This window comes from Perognathus longimembris, chromosome 1, assembly GCF_023159225.1.
Source record: "Perognathus longimembris pacificus isolate PPM17 chromosome 1, ASM2315922v1, whole genome shotgun sequence".
In the NCBI taxonomy this organism is placed as follows: Eukaryota; Metazoa; Chordata; class Mammalia; order Rodentia; family Heteromyidae; genus Perognathus; species Perognathus longimembris.
The window spans coordinates 78,832,062-78,851,748 of record NC_063161.1 but is presented as its reverse complement, the minus strand read 5'-3'; the positions used below and the strand labels follow the sequence as shown (position 1 = coordinate 78,851,748).

At 55.2% G+C, this 19,687-nt stretch overlaps 2 protein-coding genes and 1 long non-coding RNA gene across 8 annotated transcripts in view; 1 reads left to right on the top strand and 2 right to left on the bottom strand.

The window, feature by feature from the left end:
• Window positions 1-19,687, bottom strand: part of C1H7orf50 (chromosome 1 C7orf50 homolog) — a 99,939-nt gene that overhangs the window by 20,663 nt on the left and 59,589 nt on the right. The window lies entirely within an intron of this gene.
• Window positions 1,586-18,446, bottom strand: LOC125339444. The gene is made up of 3 exons (XR_007208537.1): window positions 18,366-18,446; window positions 8,695-8,704; window positions 1,586-1,598 (listed from the first exon to the last, which is right to left on the bottom strand). It is a non-coding gene; the product is annotated as an uncharacterized LOC125339444 (long non-coding RNA).
• Gpr146 (G protein-coupled receptor 146) lies at window positions 4,195-19,380 on the top strand. Of its 6 annotated transcripts, none has more exons than XM_048330531.1 (3): window positions 4,195-4,320; window positions 13,288-13,504; window positions 15,959-19,380. In XM_048330531.1, the coding sequence occupies exon 3, from the start codon at window positions 15,966-15,968 to the stop codon at window positions 16,968-16,970; it is 1,005 nt and encodes a 334-aa protein (XP_048186488.1). In that variant the 5' UTR covers window positions 4,195-4,320; window positions 13,288-13,504; window positions 15,959-15,965; the 3' UTR covers window positions 16,971-19,380. The 6 variants fall into 6 exon arrangements, 5 of the variants coding, with proteins under 5 accessions (XP_048186488.1, XP_048186492.1, XP_048186500.1 ...); XM_048330535.1 differs by having other exon boundaries at window positions 4,243-4,316; XM_048330543.1 differs by lacking the exon at window positions 4,195-4,320 and adding an exon at window positions 12,029-12,942.

The window sequence follows — 19,687 nt, the reverse complement described above, 5'->3', positions numbered from 1 at the left end:
CCATGTCCTGGGTGTGGATGTGTGTCTGTGCTGTGCCCCATAGCTGTCCCTTGCCTCCCAGGCTGGTCGTAGGTGCGGTCTGCGGGGAAAGGTGGCCCTGAACACACAGGAGGGAGGTTGCTGTAAACACAGATGCCAGGAAAGCTACCTCCTCCTGCTTCCCCTCTCCCCAGCTGCCATGGCTCATTCCAGCAGCATGCTGAGCGGGGCTAGAAGTTCCGGGCAGAGAGCACCCACAGGGCCATGCCAGGACCTTTTGAGTGTGGAACACCTGCCAAATCAGGCTGGGGAGGGGAGGGTTGGAGCTGGAGAAGGGATGGGAGCTAGGGAGGGCAGTGGGCATGGCATGGGGGGGGCATGGGGCTTGGTATGTCCCACCACAAGCCAGAATCCTGTTGGGAGTCTCCCAGAAGCTCTTTTTTTTTTTTGGCCAGTCCTGGGCCTTGGACTCAGGGCCTGAGCACTGTCCCTGGCTTCTTCTTGCTCAAGGCTAGCACTCTGCCACTTGAGCCACAGCGCCACTTCTGGCCGTTTTCTGTATATGTGGTGCTGGGGAATCGAACCCAGGGCCTCATGTATACGAGGCAGGCTCTCTTGCCACTAGGCCATATCCCCAGCCCCCTCCCAGATGCTCTTAGTCAGAGAGCTCACTGACTGTTTCCCCATGCCTGTGACTCCTGGAGGGCGCAGGGGACCCGGTCAGGGCAGCTGCTCTGTAAGCACAGCTCTCACACTCCAGCTACAGGTCATAGCCTGGAACAGGGCTGAGGGTGGGGTCTGCCAAAGCCCTGTCCTCCTACGGGCTAAGCAGGCACTGTGTGCCAAGCACCCTAGGGGTCACCATTAGGCCAGAGGACTCAGCTACATTGTTTAGAGCTACATCCTGGCTCTTCTCAAGTTACTGGTGGGAAGATCAAGTTTGGTGAGCACAGCAAAGGTCCTGGGATAAAGCCACGTAGACTGAAATTGGGAAGGCGGAAGTGGTGGGCACCAGTTCTAACAGAGATGCTGGCCTGTGCTGACCACAGGAGCCTGGGCCCCGCATGGACTTGTGGTGCTGTGCATGGTTCAGCTCCTTCCCAGAGAAGGCTCTATCTCTCATCAGGCCCTACCCACTTCTACATGGAAGAGGTGAACAGGCCAGCCATTCTCCCAAGACCTAAAAAATGAACTTAAAAAAATACCCCGTCCCTGACCAACATGTCCAGTTCTTATGGATGCTCAATTGCAAGAAGAGATGCATGCCCAGGGGCAGAGGCCCACTCAGGAAGGGGAGCTATAAGGCTGGCATCTCCCCCCTCCCCTGCCCCCACAAGCAAATGCAAGCAGTCCTGGGAGCCCAGCCACTGCCGGCTCCTGACCAGCACCCAAGTGCCCTTGTGCCCTTGCTGTGGAATGCTGCTGATCTTATCAAGCCACTGGGGGAGGAGGGGAGGCAGGGAAGACCTTCCAAGTCTCGGAATGTGCAGGAGAAGGGCAGTTCCGACATTTCTATGGCCTGTGGCCTCAGCACTGCGGCTGAACATGCAACTAGGGGACCAGCCTGGTGGTTCTAGCAGGTGACCACAAAATCAGCCCTGGATTAGGGGCTCATTCTCCTGCCCTCCCCTTGGTTCCCTGCAGCCCGGATAAGGCCAACTCCAAGTAATATGCAAGCACCAACAGCAGATAAAAGTGTATCAAGGGTCAGGTGGAGTACCACACAGCTCCTGCCCCTTCCCTTGCCTTCAGGGTGCCCAGTGAACAGTACCCGATGCAGCCCTCAGCACCGTGCTTCTCTCCCTGTCTGGAAGGTACTTCCCCCAGCACAGGGCAGGGAGGGCTCACTGTGAAGCTCCCAAGTACATAGTGGACTCTGTTCTCCTGGCCACACCGCTGCCCACAGTGGCTGAGCCTTGACAGGCTTGGCTGGAGCTGCCCTGAAGTGCTTTCCAGTTATGAACAGCAGCCCCACCAGCCACAGGCACCCTGTGGGAGAGTCCACCCTGGAGGGAAGTCCAGCCTTGCACAGCCCCTGACCAGAACACTTGCAGAATGTAGACAACAGGACTTACATTTATGCAGATTTCCAGGAGGACCAAAAGTCCCAAACCTGTTCTAGAAAGTGGGACTGAGGGCTGGGAATATGGCCTAGTGGCAAGAGAGCTTGCCTCATATACATGAAGCCCTGGTTTGATTCCTCAGTACCACATATATAGAAAATGGCCAGAAGTGGAGCTGTGGCTCAAGTGGCAGAGTGGCAAAAGGAAGCCAGGGACAGTGCTCAGGCCCTGAGTTCAAGGCCTAGGACTGGCAAAAAAAAAAAAGTGGGGCTGAGGTTGGCACTGATGGCTCATGCCTTTAGTCCTAGCCACTCAGGATGCTGAAATCTGAGGAAAGCCCATGAGACTGTCACATTCAGCAGAAAGCAAGAAGAGGAGGTGCAGACATGGATCAAGTGGCAGAATGCCAGCCTTATGTGAAAAAACTAAGGGAGAGCACCCTTGGTCCTGAGTTCATGCCCCAGTACTGACACAAAGGAAGGAAAGAAGGGAGGGAGGGCAAGCAGGCTGTGGATATCTCTCAGTGGGTACAGCACTGACCTAAAATACAAGAGGCCCTCTGCTTTGCTCTGACATTGCAAGAAAGCACACAAGAACACCCCACATTCCCAGCATGTTGATCTCCAAAGCCAAAGACCATCCAGGTAAACTGTAAGATGCAGAGTGACAGAATACTGTGTCTCATTGATGAGACACAAAACATCTCTATACTTAGAGGGCTTTTTATAACTGATGGAACATTAGCATGTCATTGACAGGTTGCTCTCTTTTTTAGTAACACAGAAAATAACCACACTTCTACTGTTAGTTATGTGATGGAATTCATGGGACTGGGAACTACATAGCTCAGGAGAACAGGACCTGACACAAAACAAGCCTGAGTTGTGCTGCTGATGGCATAGGGGCTCCTAGCACCTTTGGGCAGACCAGGCCCAGCCAACTAGTAACTAATTCCCATTACAATAAAAACCTGGTATGGTGGCCTGGGAATATGGCCTAGTGTAGAGTGCTGGCTTTACATACATGAAGCCCTGGGTTTAATTCCTCAGCACCACATATACAGAAAAAGCCAGAAGTGGCACTGTGGCTCAAGTGGTAGAGTGCTAGCCTTGAGCAAAAGAAGCCAGGGACAGTGAGTGCTCAGGATCTGAGTTCAAGCCCCAGGACTGGCAAAAACAACAACAACAAAAACCTGGTGTGGAGCCATACTTGTAATCCTAGTTACTCAGGAGGCTGAGATCTGAGGATAGTGGTTCAAAGCCAGTCTGCACAGTAAAGCCCGTGAGACTCTTATCTCCAAGTAACCACCCCAAAGCCTAAAGTGGCAAGTGGTAGAACGCTAGCCTTGAGCAAAAAAGTTCAGGGGCAGTGCTCAGGCCCTGAGTCCAACCCCAGGACAGACACAGATATACACACACACACACCCCACCACCAAAAAACAAACCTGACTGTGGAGCTGATGAGCAAGACAGCTAACAGGAAAGAGCAATGAGGGAAAAGCCAGGGTCTACAGGTGCCTCTCTGCCCTACCAGGATCGTGAGTCTAGGCACCTCGCCTTTCCCTGACAGGAGATCAGGGGGCCAGAAGGCCCAGCGAGGGTGCTCAGGGGTCACAACCCAGGCCCTCCAGCAGATCTACGTCCACTTTCAGGAAGCCATTCCCGGCCCTGAACCTGACAGTGCTGCCGGGCACAGGAAGAGTCCTTGCACTCTTCCCACATGTAACAATAGACAGAATCGTCCGGCTTCAGAGGAAACCTTGTTTCTTTAGAGTGGCCTTCCAGCGGCGGGTTGGGTTTACAGCGGCGAGCAGGGCCGGGAGGGAGCAGGTGTACCTGGTAGCGCTAGATTACAGCGGTTTCCTCCCCCGCAGCTCCGAGCCCTGCAGATAAGAGCGTTTTTGTGACTCGGCAAATCCAGCACAAGTCCCCTTAGAAAGCACCAATTGGTTCCCAGAAACTTCTTCGAAGAAAGCCTGGGGATTGCGGGCTCCCGCGGATTCGGGTCACACCAGGGGCGTCGGCACCCCCAGCCCCCGCACCCCCGCCACACCGCCCGAGCGCGGGGGCGGGGCCTGCGGCGCCGTTGCCGGGTAACCGGGAGGCTGGGCAGGGGCGGGGCCCGCGGGACGGGCGCCCGCCGGCCGGGGGCGGGGCCGCCGGTCACGTGTGTACACAGGGCCCCGGCGGCGTGCGCGCCGTGAGCCCCGCCGCCTCCGCGGAGCCCCGAGCTGCCCGCCAGCGGCTCCAGCGCGGGCCGCCGGCCAGCCAGCGGGTGAGTGGGGCCCGGGGCCTGGGGTCGGGCCGGCCGCGGGGGGCGGGGGGGGGTGGATCAGCCCCGAAGCGCTGCCGCTGCCGGGGCTCAGCCTCGCTTGTCCTTGGCCCGGGGGCCGGCCCTGCGCCGCCGCTGTCCCTGCGGGAGGGACCGGCGCCTGGCCAGCCGAGCCCGGGGCGGGCGGCCAGGGGCCGGGCGCTCGCTGGGTCACTCACCCGAGGGCCCGCGGCCGGGTCGCCGCTCGCGTAGGTGGCGCTGGCCCTCCACCTGTCCCGGCTCGGGGTCACCGCGGCCGCCCCTCGGTGATGAGGTCCTAGGGCGCTTGGAACCACGCTTACACGGGGATAGCGGACCGGTGCCCGGCGCCCCGGATGGCGTGGACAGTCGCCCTCGTAAAATCGCCCCCATCCGTGCTGTCACCGGGGAAAACGAGCCTCCCACCCAGACCCGCGCCTGGCCCCGGGCAGCCCTGTGCGTGCGGTGCCCGAAGCACCTGCCACCTTTGATCTCCTCATCTGTGGACAGGCCTGCTCCATGCCAAATAGCCAGCGCCTCTCCCAGGGGGTGGCACGACCCCTACTCTTTTCTTCCTTCCTATCTTCAGCATTTGGTAGAAGCACGCACAGCGTCAAGGAATTGAGTGGTTCTGACCACATGTGGGGGCTGCTCATACTTCGTGGCGACCAGGCATGGTAGTCACTCTTAACTGGGGCACTGCTAAGAGTGAAAAGAGGCATGATTAATAATTACACCAAATGGCTCACTCCTGAAATCGAATCCCATCTACTTAAGAGGCTGGAACTTGGAGGGGTTTGGGTTTGAGACTAGCCCCTGGCAGAAAAGTCCAGGAGACTATTTTCAAAACAACCAGCAAAAAAGCCTGGCTAGGGGCATGGTTCATGTAGGAGAGCACCAGCTGAGCAATCAGAAGGCCTGAAGTTCAAGTCTCAGAAAAGCAAATAATTACACCAGATATAGTCATTACCCTCGACCTGCTGTATAGCTCCTTAAAGACCAGATCTCAAAACCAGAACCAGAACCTCTTCCTAAATGAAGATGGCTTCTTAAAAGTTTGAGTATATTCAGCGCTTACTGTGCCCTTTGTATTACAGATAGGCTACACAGGTGTTCCCTTATTGTCCCACCTCTCTCATGAGTATGGAAACACCCTGAGGAGGTAGGAGGAGGAGGACAGAACATAAATGTCAGAGTTGACTTGGAGTCTGTGTATTTCATGAGTCCATAAATAAGCTGAAGAGAGAAAGGTAAAATACACTCCCCAAATATGAGAACATAAGGAGATTCAGGAAGAGATGTAAAGGCAGACTATGTCTAACAGTGGATAAGTGGCACTCTTGTAAATGCTTGACTGGATAATTGACAGGTAGGAAGCAGAGTATGCTGCTCACTGGGGAGGGAGAGGAAAGGAAGGAGCTCTTCCTCTCCCTGCCCCTGGAGGTTACTTGGAATCCTGAAATAGGAACTGTCACTTGTCCTGTAATGACCTAGCTACACTGTGGAACCATACAACCAAGCCTTTGGGGAGGGGAGTAAATTGCCCAGGTTCACGTGTAAGTGCACATGATAGTCAATAGATACTGGGATACTGGTTTCTTTCCTGTTACTCCTCCTGGCCAATGGTGCCCCAGCTTCCCCACTCAGGGCAAGGCTGGCTGGCTCCAGTATTACACTTGCTTGACCTGGCATCATCAGATTGCCTCTGTCCATAGGCTCTCAATGGGCCAGGACTCCAAAGTACCAGTTTCAGAGCCCAGGGGCACTCCATTTGAAGAGGAAAGCAGAAAGTTTTCTGACTAGCTTGAGATGCAACATGAGAAGCTGCTGAGAGGAACTGGGTCCCTCGGGAGTGAGTGCAGGAGCTGTGTGCAAAGCAAGCAGAGAAGCAGACAGAGATGGGGGGGGGGGCAGGTGTCCTGTCCACCCCAAAGCACACCCTGGGCCTTCCATGCATGCTGAGAGGAAATGTGGCCAGGAGCTTCTCGATTCTAATCAGAGCCAGAGCAAATCAAGCAAGCAGCTCTAGAGATTAGACCAAACGTGACAGTAAAAATAAACACCAAGGCTGTGATAAGATCTGCAGCTTCCCCGCAGGTTAGATGTCAGGGAGCCCAGATGGAGTGCCACGCCTGCTCAGGGTTTGGAATGGAGACTTGTTTTCAACCTGGACCATGAATGTCTGAGGTTTTTTTCCTTCCTGTTTTCCCTTGTCTGGTGTATTTGGACTGGGCATTAACTTTAGTTGGGGAAAACAGCCCATGACTGATACAGAATGTGTCCCATCTTCTTCCAGGGAGATAGAGCCCAAGACCCTCCCCCCGGCTCCCCCCCCTCACCCGCAGGTGCCTAGCTTGCTCATGGCCTGGGTGCTAGTCTCAGCCCCCTAAGGCCTTTCAGAGCTTGCAGCAAGCACACTATTGGCCATGGATGGATAGCATGTTCTATGTACACAGCTAGGCCAGGTTGTCCGGCTCACACTCACTTGGCTATGGGAACAAGAACGCGAACGCCACTCAAATCCAAACCAGCTATCTACACAAGGAAATTTATCACTGTACCCTAAAAAAGCATAGCCTCAGCGATCAGAGCTAGCACGAGCAAGCTCTCTACACTTAAAACCATGACAGCCTCGGTCTCCCCTGAGTGCTGGGCTCTGAGAGTTGGATGCTAATTGTTGCCAAGGCCTCTGCCCATTACTACCAAAGCAAATAAACACTTGGGAGTCATTTTCAAAGCACTCTGATTGTTCTAGAACATTCACCCCAAGTTGAGTCTCCTGGTGCACAGCAGGTCTCCTTCCAACAGAAGCAGTCTACCAGGTGCCTGGGCTGGGAGGCCCCTGGCTGGGAGGCTGAGCTGCCTGCCCACGGGCTCCCCAGCCCTCTCAGGACACCATGTCCAGGCCCTGCAATCTGCTGCCAGGGACAGCTACATCCCCGAGTTGAGCTGGGACCACTGTGGCCTTGCTTCTTCCCCTGTGCACGGGCTCTACACAGCAGCAGAGGGAGATGGCTGTGCCTCAGTGCCCTGGCTGAGGGCATGGGGAGGCATTCCCCCAGGGGCCCGGGGCCCCAGAGCAAAACACTGTGGGTGGGTCGAACAAAGGCAGGTCTAGTAGACAGGACGAAAGGAATGGGCAGAGGCCTTGGCGACAGTTAGCATCCAGCTCTCAGAGCCCAGACATGCTCGCAGAAAGCCTCCCTGAGCTGAGAGCAGAGGTCCTGCACAGAGGAAGGCAGACCCTCCTGGGGAGCAGCAGCACGACAAGGACACCCGGAAGGTTGTGGCGAGTCGGTTTTCTGTGTTGGGCCTGCACTCTCCATATCCTCAGCCCCCACGGGCCCAGAAAGTTCCCCCAGGCCATTCTTGGCACCCACCCACTACCACCAGGGATGGCTGTTTAATCTGGCTCTAGGCTATTGTTGCTTACAGATCACTAGGAGCAGATTTACAGTCAGTTCACACCATAGGGATCTCTTAAAAGAAGGTGTACAAGGAAGGAGCCAATGTTTCACCTTATACACTCCAAACAGCCAGGCTGAATGGGGTCCTTGTCCTGTCCATTGTGAGCCCTGGCGGCCCCAGGAGCTGGCCCATGTGGGGTCCACCCACTTACAAGCAGGAAGGCTGGGGTAGGGGGAGGTGGTTTCTGTGGTAGAACACCACTTAGCATACCCGAGGCCCAGAGTTCAACCCCCAACTACTGCCAAAAAGAAGTTATGAGCAGAAGATAACTTCAGTCCTTGAAACACATCTTCTTCCCAATTCTGTGTTCCTTGGAGAACAGTGAAGACAGGCCATAGAAGCCCCCGATGGAACACAGTGGCTGCAGTGTTGGCAGAGCCTCTGGGCCCCTGAGGGCGCTGAGCTCTGGAGGGTCTTCCTCACCCTCCTGCCTGTGTACATGCTTATGCCGGTCCCCTGGGCTCATGGGCTGCCTCCCCTAGCTCTATGTTTCCACTTTACATGTCAGTCAAGTATGATTTTGAGCAAAAGGCCATAGGCCAGCTTCCTAGTGACTGCTGGGAGGCCAGTGGCCTGCTCCTCCAGGGCCCAGCTTCAGGAGAACTGCTTTGTTTAATCTTCCTGCCATGCTCATAAGGATTTTCTGAAATTTAGGGAAACTGAGGCAGAGCAAGCAGCAACTTCCTAAACAGAGCTTGTAAGCAGAAAGATTGGCATATAAACGCAGGGGGCCCAGCTCTTGGTGCTGCTGCCCTGGCTCTTGGGAGACCACAGGGCACGAGCCCCCTGCCAGCAGCCAACGGATTCCAGAGACTCCACCACAAGCTCCCCAGGATGCTAAGCCAGGGGCCACGTTGCAAGTTCCTGTTGGAGCAGAGAGCCCTGTGGGGCTAACAGCTGCCATGCTTCTGTCTGTGTCCCAGTCTATCAGCCAGGCTTGGGCATACCAACCAACCAAGCCCCCAGCTGATGTATGAATGGTATTTTTCACAATTGTGCCCTAGCTGCTAGGTCCCCAGACCCTGCAGACCAGGCTGTGTTGGCTCATGGATCCACAGGGGCTCTGCCTGCACCCAGGTGTGTCACAGGATGTCTGGGTCAGGTGCTTTGAGGGTCTTTGAGGATGACCTCTGGGAAGGTGGCAAGCTTGAGGGGTTACTATTAGCAATCAGGAAGAAACCTAAGAGCTCCAAATGGTGCTCAAGGCTCAGAACAAAGCAGACAGACACCCAGTTTGGGAGGACTGGGTACTGTTACAAATTTCAAGGAGAGGACAGAAAGCGCCTCAGACAACTGGGATGGTTCTGCTCTGAGCCAAGACCCTGTCCTGCCTGTCCCTACTGGCCTGGGGACCAGACATTCCTATAGGTTTTCTGTTCATTACAGAATTAGGGACTAGGGCCTCACACAAGCTAGCCAACTGCTCTATAACTTGGGCCACAGCTCAAGTCTTTGTTTACATGATCTCATTAACTGTGCCCAGGCTGGCCTTGAATTTGAATCTTGAATCTTCCTGCCTCCATCTTCTAAGCAGCTGGGACTACAGGTGTGAACCACCAGGCCCAGCTTTCTTTTCTCAAGTTACTTCACAGCAGCTCAGCTGGATGGGGTGAGATCGCCTCTCTGGGGCCAAGGCCACAACTTTCTGAATGACACCTAGAGCCTTCTTCCCAGAAAGTCAGTTCCATCTCTCACCCACAGGGATATCTAAACACAGTGACTATCTAGCAGGACACACATGAAGGCCCTAGCTGAAGACCTAGCGAGAGGGAGGCTGTGGAAACAGCTAAGTCTTTACAACCCCAAAGGGCAGGCACCTTCTTGGGGGCCCCCTAGTATACCTCAGAGGGAAACAAAACCACTCCTGTATGCCTACCCAACAGACCCCTGCCAGGCTCAGAATGGCTTGAGGGCACCCCAAAGTCAGCAGGGAATCCTGGACAGGAATGCTGAGCCACAGGTGGGCCACCAGCATTCTGCCCCTTTAGCTCTTCCACCAGGCTCCCCTCAAGCGGGAGAGACCCCTGCCTCCCCCCAGATGCCCTTGGAGGCTTTGAAAGACAGCCCTGCCTGGGCCCCCTGCAGCCCTAACCCCTAGCTCTGAATGTACATGCCCCATTTTCTCTGCTGTGGCAGTGCCTGGGACAAGGATGGAGGGGGGTGAGGAGCCCAGCAGGATACGGTTCTGAGTGGATCCAAGGATTTGGCTGTGTGGGGACCAGCCCAGCCAGTGGGGGGAGCACTTCCACACATGCTCTCCGCTGGCTCCAATGCGCTCACCCAGCCCTCTCCCCTCCTCCCCGACCTGTGCGGGCTCCACAGGCTTGGAACCTTGGAGACTACCCATGTACATGAGGCTGTGCCAGCTGCCTCTGGGAATGAAGCAGCAGCACAAGGCTGGCCAATGCTTGTTTTCTTCTTTGACATTAGCAGTACTTGGGTTTGAACTCAGGGCCTCATACTTCTTAGGCAGATGCTCTACCACTTGAGCCTTTCTCAGTCCCTTTTCGTTTTAGTTATTGCTCAAGTTGTGCTTCTGCCTAAATAGTGATTCTCCTATCTCTACCTCTTGAGTAACTGGGGTTATAGGCAAGTGCTACCATGCCTGGCTCCTGCCAGGCCTCCTCCTTAAAGAGTATGATTTTAAAAAAGAAAGGGCATATGAGTCACATTTATATCAGTGAGTTTTCTTTCATTTTCCTATTTGTGTGCCCATAGTGGGGCTTAAACTCGGCTTTCTATCTTATGGCTGGCACTCTACCACTTGAGCCATACCTTCCGTGTGGAATTTTGTGCTTTTTTTGCCCCTCCTGGAGCTTGAACTCAGGGCCTGAGCACTGTCCTTGGCGTCTTTTTGCACAAGGCTAGCATTCTACCACTTGAGCACCAGCGCCACTCCTAGCCTTTCCTGTTTATGTGGTACTGAGGAATCGAACCCAGGGCTTCATGCATGCTAGGCAAGCCCTCTACCACGAAGCCACATTCCCAGCCCCCAGTGTGGTATTGTGTTGGCTGTTTTGGAGACAGTGTTTTGCCATCTTGCCTAGGCCAGTTTCGAACCCTGGCTTTCCAAGTCTCAGCCCTGAGTAGTTAGTACTGCGGGCGTGAACCACCAACACCCAGCCTCAATGAATTCTTCTACTGGGAAGAAAACAACAAAACGATAGTACTGGGACATCTTGGATAGCCCAAGGTCTTGTGTCCCCTCCCAAGCAGCATCCCCGGCACCTGCATCACACCTAGGCTCCCTCTGCTTCTGGCTCACAGGGCCTTGGGGCTTGCTTGGTGCCCAGGGGACAGCCATACAGAGCAAGCTGGGCCTTGGCTCCTGGTACAGTGCCCTCCTGCCACATCCCAGCTCACTGCACAGAAGGGAGCAGCCTTGGGCCCTGGGTTAGCAGGATTCCAAGGGAAAGTGGATGCTTCCTCCCACAGTGATGAGAGAGGAGGGGGATGGGTGTGGACCAGGTCCTCAGTGGCATGTCCCCAGTCTTCTAGGGGAGCTGTACTCAGGACCAGACCATAACTGAAGACTGTTCCCTGGTCACTGCTTAAAACTGGTCGAAAAGCCACGTGGGGCAGGCTGTGCCCTGGGCCAGCAGAGAAAGGTGTCAGGGAGGAAGTGAGGGCCCTACTGAGGAGAGGTGGACAAAGCAGGTTCATCTGAATGGAGGGGTGCAAAGGAACTGGAGACAAGGATAGCCCTTGGTGCTGGACTGAGGGGCGTGGGCACAGACAGGGAATAGGGTGGGACCCACAAGTGTGGCAGGTCTTGCCGGAAGCGTGGAGGAGGGTTTCGGAGATGGGAGTAGCCAAGGACAAGAATGGAAGGTGGCCAAACCAGCCAGTGTGACAGGAACAGGTCCTGGTGGGAGGAGAAGGAAAGGGAGGAGATCACCAGGGAAGGTCATAAGAGGTGAGGAGGATGAGGCTACCTGCATGACAAGATGTTCCCCAGCCCTTCTATGGACTCTAGGTATGTGGAGGGTTGGGTAGGCAGTGCTTTGTGGTTGCAGGTCACAAAGTCAAGAAGGGGTGGTTTGATGTGAGAGGTCTGCTGGGGTCCCTGGAAGTTGTATGCTGAACCTTGGCCTCAACCCAGGAGCAGCAGCCCCTGGGGACTGGAGCTTGCACAAGTTCCTGTGCAATGAGGCCTTCCTGGAACCACCCCCCCTTCCCACCATCCAGACATTCACTGTAAGACACTGAGCCCACTTCTCAAGAAATTCAGAAACCAAATCTTCCTCTTTCTAGTTCTGAGCTCTGAATTCTCATGAAGGAAATGACCAAAAGGCCTGGATGACTGGAAAGGCAGCTCAGCCTAGGTCCTGTGGCCTGTGCTCAAGAGTGGAAACCAAGTCACTGACCCACTTCCCCAGATAGGGAGGAGGTGAGGATCTCAGGGAATGGGGGTGCAGCTACACCCCCACCTGGGGGTGGGGTCTGGGGAGACAGAAGTGGTGCCAGCCTCAACAGGATGGGCTCTCGCTGCCCAGTGGGCACCTGGGTAATAATGGAGGAAGTGTCACTCATCAAGGCTGGGTGGTAAGGAGAGGCAGGGATCAGACTCACTGAGCCCAGTGGCCACAGCCCGTCCCCTCAGCACACAGCCAGCCTTGAGCTCTGCTGGCCAGGGGCACTGCCAGGGAGCCTACCTCCAGGGGACTGGCTTGCCCTCCCCCTCCCATCTTGGTCTCACCAACACCCCTGCCATAGGCACAGCTTGTCCCCAGTCCCCAAGCAACTAGAGGCCCTCTGCAGGGCAGTGTCAAGACAAAGCAACAAATGTCATTTTTAGGACTGATGAATGAAAACAAGTGTCTATGGACTTGTAATCTTCACTTGAAATAAAAGTTATGACAACAGATACAAAAATACATAGAAGCTACCCCTTGCTACAGAAGATCTTCAGTTCTTCAGCATTTTAATAAGCTTGGACACACAACACAGCCAATGACCCTCTGCTGGGCCCGGTCTGTTGTGACTACCCCAAACCAGGGGCCGGGCCACTCCACGCGTGTGAACACCCAGGAGAATTCTAAACAGATGCTGCTCCATGTGACGCCCTCTGGAGTACCAGGCTACCCAGCTGGCAGGCACTGGCCCTTCCTCCTGCTCCACTTCCAGTCATAGGGCATTAGCAGTCCTGGCAGCTGCTGTCTCCCTCTACTGTGTGCAAGGTGCCAGGGGAGAGCAGCCCTGCAAGGCAGGGCCATCTGCAGGATGGCCTCGGGCTCACATCCCTGCTCTTGGGCTGGTTCTCTTTAATCTTGATGTGCACGTGCTTGGGCACCTGGAAACGGGTGTGGGGGGTGCCCCCCACATCTATTTTAAGCCTGCCTTGGGCCACAATGCACCTTCAAAACTTTCTGTGTTCCTGGGCCTGTGGTGAAAGTGGCCAAGATCTCTATGGTAAAGGCTCAGGGAGGTCCAGCTATTTTGTCCTTAGTTACTGCAGACAAATGTCTATTCTGTTTATTTCCTCAAGGGTCAAGAGAACTTGTAACAACATCTCAGCTCCAGAGCCGCAGGACACTTGCGGTCGGGATGTGTGGGGCGCCACAGCAGACCTGAGCCCGGGCCCCTGGAGATATGAACGACTTGATCTGGAGCCGACTGTCCAAGTCCAGCCTCTCATTCTCGAAACCGGCAGTAAACAGAGATAGGGAGGGGCCACGGCGCCTGCCAAGGGAGGCAGAAACTTGGTGAGTAATTTACTGGAGGAAAACAAGTGCCGCCTCCACGGCACGAGCCTTCACAAGCACGCGGCCCTCACGCACGCTCAGCCTGTGCTGCTGGCTGCTGCCGAGTGCCCGGGCTTCCCGGGACACCACGGGGCCTCTGGGCTGGGGAGGCTGCCTCGGCCCTGCCATGCTGCCCACTGAGGGTCCCTGGAGTCCCCAGCACAAAGGAATGTGGGACCCCAGATAAAGGTAGGAAGGGCCCTGGGGTGGGTGGGGGGGCTGAGCTGTATAGAGGCGCGAGGAGGGGGGAGGGAGGAGGGGGTAGAAGCTGCCTGTGGGAAGGAGGCGGTGCTAGTGACCAGCCTCCATCCAGAGCCTCACAGTCAAGTGACAGGAATGCCAAGTAAGAGTGACAGAGTGGAGTCCACGCACTGGACCTGCCCAGAGCGCCGTGTGTCGGGCCAGGGCCAGCCTGTGAGGCGAGCAAAGAGGCTACTGTCTCAGTCACAGATTTGAGGGGCCATCTCCTCAGAAGAGGATGTGTGGCTTTCACAGCCCGCCCCCAACTTGAGGAAGAAAGTACCATTTGGGAACATCAGGAGACACCTCAGTGAAGCCTGGGTCTAGGATACCACGCAAGGCCAGGCCAACAGGATCTGGCAAGCCCAGAATGCTTGTGGGAGATGTGGCTCAGTGGTCAGAGCACGCAGTGCTTCCTGTGGACTTGCAGCCCTCGGGTCTGGTAGACAAGAACGCTGCAATGGAGGCTTCTGCTTGGACCCAGTGGCCACAGTCAGAAGGCTCAGTGGGCAGGAGCTGGAGTACCAAACTGCCCAACAATGGCTGGGTTGGGTCAGTAGTCAGGATTTGGGCAAAGGACTCCAGAAGGAGAACTAGCAGGACAGAAGACACCTAAGCAACACAACATTTCAGGAATGGGTCAGGTCGCGCATCTCCTGAGAGGCACCAGCCCTGCCAGCTCCTGGCCAAGTGAAGGAATGCGCAGGAGGGGCGAGTAGTGCTTGCCTGCACTTGAGGACCTGGGGGGCTGGAGGCATGGGTCAAATGGTGGAGAGCTTGCCTAGCAAGTGCAAGGGCCTGAGTTCAAACCTTAGTACTGGGGAATGGGGTGGGTGTTGGGGGGAAGGACAAGTACTTGAGTGCAAACACTTGTCCCAGGAAGGAAAGTGGGCACCTGTGTCTGATGAGAGGGATCCAGTGTCACGCAGTACACCAGTGGTCTTGACTGATGACGATGGCAGGAACCCCATATCCCCCTGAAATATGGGGGCAGACCTCTGGCCAAGCTGCTAGTGCTATGGCACGTAAGCTGCTGGCTCCAAACCCTCCACTTCCTTTTTCGCAGCCCTTCCCAATACCAACTGAGCCTGCAGTGGAATATGTGTCTGACAGGAGTCTGGTGGTGGCAAGAGATCTATCCTCACTCACTGCCATGATCCTAAGTGGCAGTGTGGCCTTGTGCACATGCCTGCCCCCAGGACACAGGACACAAGACATAGGACGCAGGGTGGGTGGGGACGCACTGGCGCCAGCACCACAGCCTAGCTTCCTCCCTTTGTTTTGAGCTTGGGAAACAGGAGCACTGGCTTCCTGTGCATCTGCCCACAACAGTTTTATTCTGGGAGCAGAATAAAATTCACCAAAACTTTACGTTCTGAGCACAGGGTTTCCTTCCAAAGAATTGGAATTTTTAGAAATGGGACCTGAGGGACTGCTTTCTCTACATTGTGTTTCTTCTTGGGAGTATGTCAAGACCACTGGGCAGATGCAGCCTGCAACCCTGCCTTGTGCTTCCTGAGATAAGCCAAGCGCGGGGCTCAGGCTGCCCCTGGGCTGAGCATCCACGCTATCTACCTCTCCTAGCATGGGCAGATGGAGGCAGCCACAGCCACCCTGTGGCTCTCAGGAGAGCTGTGGCTCCTAGTGCTGGATCTGCAGGACCCTGAAGCAGACTCCCCCTTGCACACACTCTTCCCCACATGGCAGCTCTTCGTGGGGGCCATGTCCCCAGGACTTGCTGGGCACTCACAGTGTAGCTCTGGAATCCTCACACGATCATTCCCTCGGGCCACAGATATGTGTGTCCATGCCCTACCAGGTGCCAAGGAGTGTGTTTCCAGGTGCTCAGTAGATGTCAGCTTCGTAGGGCAGGAGCCAAGCAGGACTGGCTGCTATGTGGGGCTGGCAGTAGAGGCACCGCAGCACTGTCAAGTGGCCTGCATTTGGGTCATGGCTAGTATGGCTTGGGACACAGCAGCCTCTGCAGTGGTGCCTGGGTGAGTCACTGGGGGCTCTGCTGTCCTTCAGAGGCAGCCCAGAATCACCACAGCCACCGGGTCTCCTTAGCCTCAGAGCCTGGGGCCTCCCATGCACAGAGAAAGCAGGACAGTCGTCCCAGGAGTCCAGTGGTACGGAGCCAGGGGACAGGGCATGAGCTTGTCTTTGTCTCCACAGAGGCGCCATGTGGAGCTGTGGCCTGCTCAATGACACGGGACGCGGTGAAGAACAGCTATGCCAGGACCTGCGCCTAGGGCTCTGGGTCCTCTCCCTGCTCTACCTGGTGGCAGGCGTCCCCGTGGGCCTGGGCTACAATGCGCTGTTGGTGTTGGCCAATGTGAACAGCAAGAGCAGCATGACCATGCCAGATGTCTACTTTGTGAACATGGCCGTGGCTGGCCTCCTGCTGGCCGCGCTGGCCCCCTTCCACCTCTTGGGGCCCCCCCACTCCCGGTGGGCACTGTGGAGCCTCAGCAGCGAGGCCCACGTGACGCTGCTGATCCTGTTCAACGTGGCCGCCCTGGTGACCATGTACTCCACTGCCCTGCTCAGCCTCGACTACTACATCGAGCGGGCTCTGCCACGCACCTACATGGCCAGCGTGTATAACACGCGGCATGTGTGTGGCTTTGTGTGGGGTGGGGCACTGCTCACTAGCTTCTCCTCCCTGCTCTTCTACATCTGCAGCTACGTGTCCTCCCGGATTGCGGAGTGCGCCAAGATGCAGAACACAGAGGCTGCTGATGCCATCCTGGTGCTCATTGGGTACGTGGTGCCGGGCCTGGCGGTGCTGTACGCACTGGTGCTCATCTCGCGTGTCCGGAAGGAGGCCACACCCCTTGACCAGGACACAGGCAGGCTGGACCCCTCAGTGCACAGGCTTCTGGTAGCCACAGTGTGCACACAGTTTGGGCTCTGGACACCTTACTACTTGAGCCTCCTAGGGCACACAGTGCTGGCCGCACGAGGGAGGCCTGTGGATGGGCACTACTTGGGGATCTTGCATTTGGCCAAGGATTTGTCCAAGTTCTTAGCCTTCCTGAGCAGCTCCATAACGCCCCTTCTCTACCGCTACATCAACAAGACCTTTCCCAGCAAACTGCGGCGGCTGATCAAGCGAATGGACTGTGGGCACCGGCACTGCTCCCCAGGCCCTGTGGGCATACAGCAGGTGATGGCGCAGGCCTAGGGGAGGCTGTGGCCCAGGCCTGGAGACAGAGCCTGCGAGATGCAGAGCACAGTGCCGCTCAGTGCTGTGACACCAGCCTCCCCAGGAGGTGTGCTAGAGGGACAACAGCACATGAGTGTTTTCTTTCAAGTTTTCTGTGCTGTCCCCTAAAGGCCGATCTTGGGTCAAGGTCCCATGGAAGGCAGCAGGTGCCTCTCCCTGACCCTCCTGCCTGCTCTGGAGCTGTGAGCTTCTCTCCTAACGACGTCTTCCCCAACGCGCTGACCTCCGCCCCTGCGGCATCAAATGAAGAGATGAAAACCCAAAGCCAGTATTGGTCCTCTATACCCCAGGGCAGATTCCCTTCTCCTTGTTTTATAAAAGGACATGTCTGATGGACAGTGGCGAGTGTTACGATAAGGGGAACAGAACCAATGGGTGTAGATGTCTGTCATGCAGTGTCGTGGTATAGGGCAGGCACTGTACGTCTGCTAGGCATGCTGCAGCCACAGAGCCAGGCTCTAAGTGAGGTCACTGGGCACTGTCCCCCATGTACCTGCTTCCCTCCCTCATGGAGGACAGCAACCTGCTTATTTCAGCACACGCCTGTCTTTCTACATCAGATGCTCTTAAGTGTGCACACAACTATAAAAAAAAATAAATACAAGGAAGAGGAAAACACTGTCAGATTTCTGACACAGCACTGAAGCTAAAGGGTCTCCCCAGGGCAGAGGTCTTGCTTGTGAGGCCTGGTGGGGCATGAAGGGCAAGACTGCATTCTGCTGGGAGATAGCTAGGGACTAGCACCCATGGCAAGGGGATCCTGTGGCCCATTTCATGTGGCACTGCATGTGAACATCAGTTCTGGTGCAGCTCAGACTAGAACCCTCAGGCCAATGATGCCTTAGTGAGACTCTCTTCTGGACTTCTGTCCACACATTTGGTAAACATTAAAGGGGAAAGTGGGAAGACCCCAGCTCTACAGGATTAAGTTACAGCCCATAGTCCCCAGCCTTCAGTTCTGATGGTCTGTCTCCCTGCATGATCCTTGGAGTAATGTGAAGTGCTTCAAGCTGGCCTGTGCCACTGCCCCTCTGTCTCTGCAGATGGCTGGGGTGATGGCAGGGATGCTGCCCCAGCCCTGCGCTGCAACACGCATGGTCTACAATGCATTTCCTTCTGACTGTATGATACAGGCTGCCTCTGAGCACACCCATCCAAGGACCATGGCCCTGAATGCTGTGGCCTTCTTATACAACGGCCTCAGGTTCTGCTCTTCATGTCTTGGGAAATTCAACTGCTTTCATTTTATTTATTGTATGCAAACTACATCTCCTCAGATCAGGCCTGAGGAAGTTTGCCTTGTGAAGAATTAGGAAGTACACTGGACGCTCTGGCCTCAGGGCCACATGAGACAAGTTCTGTAAGCAGACAACAGTTTTCTCAGTTGGTCCTGACTCTAAGTTTTTAAAGGCATGCCAGGATCTTAAAGCAGCCTACCTGGCTCACCCTCTAATCAAGTGCAGAGCTGGGAGAGGCTGTGGCTCACACACTGGCTTCCCATCCCAACTGTGGCCTATAAAATCTCCATGTTTGCTGAGGAAATAGATAGCTCTGCAGAGGGCTGTGAAGCCCGGTGAGCAGGCCCAGGGGCCAGGGGCAGCTAAGCTTCTTGGGATCCACATGGAGAAGGCTGTTTGTGTAGTGATGTCCTGGTTTGAGGTAAAGGACCTTTTTCCTTGCTCATTCTGACTTTTCCTGTGCTTTAGGCAGAGCTCTTAGGTAGGGCACGCTCCTACCACGTCAGGAGAGGCACCTCCTCTGCCTCCCAAAGCAAGGAGGAGCCCGAGTCACATTTTTGTTCCTTGCAATTTTGTTCCTTGTAATTCCTCAGTGACTAGATACAAACTGGGGGACTGGACTCCCATGACCTTACCACTATCTGTCTAGTCACATCTTTCTAGTGGAGACACACATACATAGCAGGCAGCCACCTGTAGCAAACAAGGAAGACTCCTGACATGGTGCATCCTCATCTGGTCACCTCCAGGCCAGAGACCCTCCTTTTGCCTGCCTCCTAATGGCTCCAGCCTCCTGCCTACCCCAGTGGCTATTCCAACATGCCACATGGCCCACAGGTCCTTTGGCTCTTGCTTCTACCTTCCTGGGCTAAATTTGCCCTAGTACCCAGCATGCCTTGGATGTCTCTTGCCCTGCTCATGTCAGATCCCCAATTCACACACACACACACACACAGACACACACAACCTGGGATTCTCAGAAGAGAGCCAAGGGTTCAGGGAAGAGCTGATGTCACATGCTGGGTTCTCACTTCTTCCCAGGAGTTGAAAGATGTTGGGGGAGCCATTCATTCTGCTATTAGCACTGCCTGGCTATTGGAAGTCAAAATGAATGATCTTATTTTCATTAACCCACAGTTGCCATGTTTCATTATTTCCAATTCCAAAAGGTGAGTTTAATGTGGGATTTCTTTCATAGAGGTTATGTGACGCATTGTAGAAAAGTTCATCTGTTGCTTGTAGTGGCAGCAGATAGAACAAGAAACAACCAGCAAGTTCTTTTCAGAAAGTTCTGGGCATGGGCTGGGAATGTGGCTTATTGGTAGAGTGCTTGCCTAGCATGCAGAAGCCCTGGGTTTGATTCTTCAGTAGCACATAAACAGAGAAAGCCAGAAGTGGAGCTGTGGCTCAAGTGGAAGAGTGCTAGCCTTGAGCAAA

Excerpts from the sequence above, each read along its gene's own strand:
- Gpr146 (XM_048330531.1), top strand. The coding sequence starts at position 15,966 with ATGTGGAGCTGTGGCCTGCTCAATGACACGGGACGCGGTGAAGAACAG.